The sequence below is a fragment of the Galeopterus variegatus genome, unplaced genomic scaffold (assembly GCF_000696425.1).
Source record: "Galeopterus variegatus unplaced genomic scaffold, G_variegatus-3.0.2 Scaffold296, whole genome shotgun sequence".
NCBI classification, from domain to species: domain Eukaryota; kingdom Metazoa; phylum Chordata; class Mammalia; order Dermoptera; family Cynocephalidae; genus Galeopterus; species Galeopterus variegatus.
In genome coordinates, this window is record NW_007726407.1 from 35,983 (window position 1) to 42,912 (window position 6,930).

General features: G+C 35.3%; 1 protein-coding gene across 1 annotated transcript in view; it reads right to left on the minus strand.

Moving 5' to 3' along the window:
- Window positions 1-1,130: 1,130 nt before the first annotated feature.
- The window catches only part of LOC103586020 (histone deacetylase 9-like), a gene marked incomplete at its 3' end in the record, with an annotated part of 533,085 nt that continues 527,285 nt past the window's right edge, over window positions 1,131-6,930 (minus strand). The window contains exons 5-7 of the mRNA XM_008567140.1: window positions 4,627-4,777; window positions 3,512-3,638; window positions 1,131-1,252 (exon numbers count right to left, since the gene is read on the minus strand). Of these exons, the coding sequence (XP_008565362.1) occupies window positions 1,131-1,252; window positions 3,512-3,638; window positions 4,627-4,777 (400 nt within the window). The remainder of the gene's footprint in view (window positions 1,253-3,511; window positions 3,639-4,626; window positions 4,778-6,930) is intronic.

Consider the following 6,930-nt stretch of genomic DNA (forward strand, 5'->3'; position numbering starts at 1 on the left):
GCGGGAGCGCCACCGCGCTCCCAAGCAGCGCACTGTAGCAGTGCACCACCGGGCCGGCCCCAACATGTGTTTTTACAATCTATATCCATTTTAATTACTCAGAATTGCTTGGGAAAATGGAGATAATTATTTGAAACCATTTTCACTCTGTAGATTTCATATACAAATTACATCGATCTATATACTTCTTCAGGTAGAACAGAGTAAAATACAATAGACCAAACTATCTTCTACAAAGATCAGTAGTGGATATAAAAATTTTCAAATTTATAACAGTTTCTAAAAAAATGTATTTGGCAAACATCTTAAGATTTAGAACAGAATGTACACAACTGCTGTTTATGTGTATTCCTAGCTAAAGTTTAAATATATTTATTATGGTGGTAAGAGCATATAATGCATTAAATATGCACATATCAGAATGCTCAGAAAGGAGAAAATAGGAAAACAAATACAGGCCTTAGAGCCTCAGGGCCGTTTACTAAATTACAAATAGAAGCATCATAATGCTAGTTCCTCTAAACAAATTTTAACATAACTACATGAGATTATCAGGTACATATCTTCACACTGAGTTCTCCTGTAATCTATGAGACATTAGGCAAGTCACTTACTCAGAAGGTCACCTTCACCTTACCTGTTTTCATCACATAAGCAATTAAAATTTAAGGTTTTAAAAATATTTATGAGGAAAAAAGTTTATTATTCCCATTTTTGTAGTAAATGGTTGAGGCTCCAGCATAAAAACAGATAAATGGAGGAAATTAGAGGCCCTTACAAATGGAGATGGAGAAGAGTAAAATTTTCTGAGAAATCAAATTTCTACTTTCTTCTACTCTATCCTTTATTACTAGTAAGAAAATAATTTGGCTAAAATTCACATATGATAAACTTTTAAATTTAAAAAAGGTACTGCAATTATATAGTCAATCAACTGATGTAGAAATAAGTAGGTTTGAGTGTGTGTGTCCCTGTGTGCTCACGAGCATGTTTGTTTATGCTGAGGGCAGGGATGGGGACAGTATAATATCTATGACTGAAAACCTGTGACTTTCCTCTAGAGATGTGGCAAAATGAAATGACAGGTATGTTACGGAAGAGGGGGTAGAGTTCTTGTTAAACCAACTTACCAGTTTTTCGAAGGGGGAAATCATCCTTTGCGTCTTGTGTTCCTGGTAATGTGTATTTGTAGGACGGGGATGTTCCACTAAGTGGTGGAGAGCTTTGATCCAGTGATGTGTGGTGGGCAGCCCTACAAAAGACAGAGAAGTTTCACCATTTACGCTGGCATTTTTACTGCATGTTGGTCAGCAATAATCAGTTGCACATGCTGTACGCGTGCCTCAGCTGTGTTTATGTTCTTTCTTCTTAGTGTATACAAACCACAGCCTCATGTAACCAACTTCACTGTAGCAGTATGTTACAGAAGGATGCAGGATTCCTAAGAATGCCCACCATGTGTTTGGTCATATGGTCACATAGAAAAGTTCACTACACTAAAAGAGAGGATTTACCAACAGCCGGAGCTTTTGAAAATCTAAGATTATTGTATATGTTTTCTTAAGAGCCCTAATAGTGGAAAAAATCATCATGGAAATCCTTTTTAGTCAATAATGTAGAACAACCAAGGTTAAAGTAAACATATACAAGGATGTCATTTTTAAAAATTACTATAGAGTACATGTAAGTACATAAGGGTGACTTTTTACTGAAAAGATGGTACTGTACTGTGCCAACAGCCTCAGGCCTCCTCAATTACATAGCAGTTTCAGTAGGAAAGAATGGAGATCACATTCTTCTTCAATATGAAACTGATTTTTAAAAATGCTTTCTCTTTCCTGGGTGAATATCACAACAGAGTTGCAATTGTTCTACTGGAGAATAGTTTACAGGTCTGAACACAGGCTATCCAATGGATATAAACATCTACAATTATTATATGTGATAAAAACAATGAACAGGGCATAGTATCACCACCACAATGATTGTTCTACCAGTATTATTTATTTGAATCATACATTCTGAAGAATTAACTGGTTTAAGGATATTTCATCAAACTAAAACTGGCAAAAATGGTATTAAATCCAGATTCTATAAACTAATGATTTATGGTTATCTGAAGTTGGATCCTACTAAAGTTCAATTCTTTACAAACCAGAAAGAATTTCTAAGTAACATGTGAAAGCCATGTTTAATATAACCAAGAAAAGAGCTAAAGGAGTTTTCAGCTGACAAATTGTTTGCATGTAGTTATTTCTCACTGCAAAACGGTATTATCTTTTCTTAATTTAGGCTATAAATTTTGAAGGAATTATGAATTAGTTATAAATTATATCTATAATTTTAGGTAACAAAATAGTATTTCTTTTGAAATCCTTTCTGATATTAATTGAACATTTGAAAATTTTCGTCAGAGGTTGATTTTTCAAGTCACCTGACGTTCATGAGAGAAATTATGTAAATCATTAAAAAGTATTTATAAAACATTCTAGAATCTGACTACTACCCCTTTTTTGGAAGCAGATAACTATAAAATGGACTTATAAATATAATAACTCATTAAATAAAACTCCTGCGATACTTAGTTTCTATATAATAAGTTAATCAAGTATTTACTTCCTATCCTTGATGATATAAGAGATTAAAAAACATGTAAGGATAAAATCCTATTGTCATTCAGCAAACACATTTATGAGAGAAATTAAACTATTGATTATTAGCCTATTATGCAAATATGATTTGCCTATCAGTTCTTTGCCCTGATTTTTAAAAACACCACATCCTTCATATTTTATAGAAAGAACTGTGTATTGTATAATCTCTCTTTACTGGACTTGGGGAAATACAATTCCATAAAAACTGTAATACCACATTGTATTAGGTTGTCAGTTTGTGTGTCAGAAGCCAAACTATTAATTATTTCACTGGGTTACTGAAGACTTAGATTTATTTATTTAGTTTCTTCTCTTCCCTTCCCTCCTTTATCTTCTTTCCTTCCTTCCTTTTTTTTTTTTCAAATTGAGTCAAAAATCTTCTGGACTTTTAAAAATAGTTCTGACCTCCATTTTCTGTCTAACCAAGTTAACTATAATCATAACTGCCAAATTTTCAGAAATTTTTGTATAGATATCAGCAGTACCATCTCAGAAAAATGCAAAATACAAATTAATTTTTCTATGCCCCACCCTACGTTTGTCACTTACTCATTCAACAAAGAAAATATATATTTCCTTGCCCTCAAGATGATAAATGCTAATATTTATTATGCTTTGCTCTCTGTTAGGTGGTTTGCCACATTATTTCATAGGACCTTTCAGGCAACCCTAGAGGACTGGTACTATTATTATCTTCTTTTTATAGAGAAGGAAACTGATCTTTAGAGAATTCAGGGAACTTGCCCACAGCCACACAGCTGAGAAATGGCAGGCCCAGGATTTGTGCCCAGGTTGGTTAAGTACAGAATCTGTGCTCTTTACCCCTGGGAATGAAAACAGCCGAACACTGAACATACGTGTACCAGAGCTTGGGATGGCGGCTCACGGAATGATTTTTTCCATTAGTTGGAGTGTCTTTTGTTGCTGATTTACTCAGCAGGAATTCTTGAAGCTTCTGCTTTACCTCTGTACTTGCCACTGCCCCTGAAACACACAAACACACACACACACACACACAGAAAAATTGATATTGATTGTGAGTTTTGTCTTCTCATTCCTCTTGAATATTTAACAAAGATTAAGAAGTAACATCACTGGTCATGGAATATGAAGCTTTCCTATTAAAAGAAGAAAGCCGAGTTTAAGTAGATTTTAGAAAGTGGCATAGTAACGCTTTGTAACTACTACTTAAACTGCCTCTTTTCAAAAGGCCTTCAATGATTTCTCTAATTGCTTTTGCAGAAAGGGGATTCCCAGAATAAATACTAATTTTAAGTTTAAAAAAATACTGCTGAGGAACAAAACTTTTTTTTTTTTTTAAATCAAGAACCTTGAGAGACCATATTAAATCCCTTAAACACATTAAAATGATCTTTTCTAAGTCACTAGTTTGAAAAATTTAACTTTTTTTCAACCCCTTTAAGCATTAAATAAATATTGCTGACAATTCCAGTTCAAGTCATCAAAGTTTAAACCATGCTGCAATCTGATTTTGAACTAACCTAATACAGGGGAATTATTTGGATCTGTCTCCCTCTTGTGGATAGTTCTTTTACAAGTGTTCTACCTTAAGTCTGTCCAAAGTTTGAGTAGGCAGGAACTAAACACAGCAATTATTACTTGTAGGGCAGGAGGAAGGAAGGAACAGTGAGGGGATGTGGATGTAACTTTATTAGTAAACAGGATGACTTATGCTAGATCGCATTCGTATGACATTATTTTTAAGGTTTAAAACAACAGAAATTAGCATCACTGCCAAATAATTTTGTTTGCTCGAGATGCTCTGCAGACTGAATAAAGAGAGCTCATATGTGAATGTCAAAACTTTACAGTTGGATCTATAATTCGTTCTTTTACTTAAACACAGACAATTTTGGCAAGTTTAATTCCACTCTTTATCAAGCTTCTTTTTGAACGACGATCAGCTAAACATGAGGAAAGAGAGTCCGTCTTTTACCCTGATGCCTCTTACTTTCTCGTCCTCTATCTTTGCCTCTGAGAGGAGGAAGCTGCTGTTCTCTGCGATGCCTCTCTACTTCCTGTTCTTGCCTCTGCTGCTCCAGTTTCTGCTCCTTTTCTAGGAGTTCCTGTTGCTGTTTTATGGCTAGAAGTTCCTGTTGCAACTTGCGAGAAGAGAAAGACATGAGAGTGTGCAATTTCTTTAGGCTTCACAGTCACCACTGACCAAACTAAAATGTTATAAGCCTTTGGAACCTGTTTGTATTTAGTTTGTATTTTTACCCACTTCTCTTGGTAGATTACTGGAATCTAAAGACTAGCAACAGATGCCATGATGGTCTCATCATCAGTAAGCAAGTTTTTAGGTAATTCCATTACTTGTCTCTCCCTATCAAAAATAATTACCAAATTCACTCAGGTCTTTTAGTTTCTATTGATTAAATCTTTAGTTCCCTTAGTAACTTTACTTATAAAATATACGAAACAGGCAAAGGCAAGGACTGCCCGGAAGTCTATTTTACAAAGTCTCTCACATTATAAATAAACAACTGAAATCTTCAATTCTTATCCTGCAAAATGGGGTGAAAATAATCAAAGTGAATAGAATGGTTAGATATGAGTGAATAGAATGGTTAGATATGAGTTAATTTGGAGGAAGTCTACCTAAAATAAATGAATGCTAAAAATTTCAAAACCTTACAGAGAAAATTCTCAATTGACTAAAACAATCTATCTATCCATAACAGATTCTTCTCTCTAATAGCAAAAGTCATATTCTCTCATCCATCATATAAAAACCTTTAGACCCTTTAGATTAGAGACATTGGTCAAGAATAAATCACTTCAATAAAACTATACTTTAACGCACTATAGATTGGCTTTCTGAATTCACTTCCAAACAACAAATAACATGAATACGAAGCATTCTTAATAGCCATTTTGAGATGTCAGTTCCCTTTCACACTGAAAAATATATACCTATGAAGAATAATAGTAAATGTGCCCAGTGAGGAATAACTACTTGACTTCTACTTAGGCACTGACATTACTCGATGTGAGATCTGGACAAAATACTAAACTACTTAGAGACTTATTTCTTCATTTGTAAGATAGAGAATAATCTCACACATCATATTCATAATGTACACAAAATCTGGTTTTTAAGTTTGAGCCATACTAATTATAATTAGTATTATTATATGTAACTTTCAATACTAACAAAGTTAACTTGTTTTTTATATTAGATAGGTACTTAAATCTCTGAATTTTATACCCCAAAGTAATAACAGAACAACAATAAAAAGCTGTACGGAGTGGTATCAGAGTCACTCTGAAGCAACAGGAACTCGTATGTCAACCATGATAGGCTTACCACTCCCAGAAGGATATGGTTATAGAACAACAATAAAAAGCTGTACGGAGTGGTATCAGAGTCACTCGGAAGCAACAGGAACTCGTATGTCAACCATGATAGGCTTACCACTCCCAGAAGGATATGGTTACAAGCATTTCTGGTTGCTCTTCATATTAAAACTTTTGGCATTTTAGCTTTGATAGAGCAGCCCCTTAATGGATGTTTCTAGATATTCCATTGTAGCGGAAGAATTCATAACTCTGCTTAAATTCTGCCTTAATGTTAATTCAGTGCTTCACCCAAATCCCCAATGAAATTGAGCTTTAATCTCTCTTTGAAATCTAGGAAAGCACCCAATTTAATTACCATAGCTACTATTCATTATCAAATATTGAGGAAATGAGGTTTAAAATAATAGGAAGAAATAAAACTTTGCCCCCTCCATTTCTAAGTATTCTGGCCCAGAAGAGAGGCAGGGTGACTAAGGAGCTACAGAGGCAGATCAGACAAGACTACAACTCTTGGATCAACCACTTACTCACTGTGTAGCCTTAGGAAAGTTACATTATTTCTCTCTCCCTTAGTTTACTAGGTGGAGAAATGGGGATAACAGCATCTCACTCAACAGATGCTATTACAGACGCCAAAGATTCAAAACGCTAACACAATCATAGTATCATGCACTGTCTTCCTCATAAAAACAAAATATAAAGGGCCGGCCCGGTGGCGCACTGGATAGTGCGCCGCTTGGGAAGCGCAGCGGCGCTCCCGCCTGAGGGTTCGGATCCCACATACAGACCGGTTCCCGCTCACTGGCTGAGCGAGGCGCGGGAACGACGCCGAGGGTTGCGATCCCGTTGCCAGTCCCCGGTCCGGTACGGGGGCAACACTGAGGGTTGCGATCTGTTGCCGGACACGGAAAAAGACAAAAAAAAAAAAAAAATATATATATATATATATATA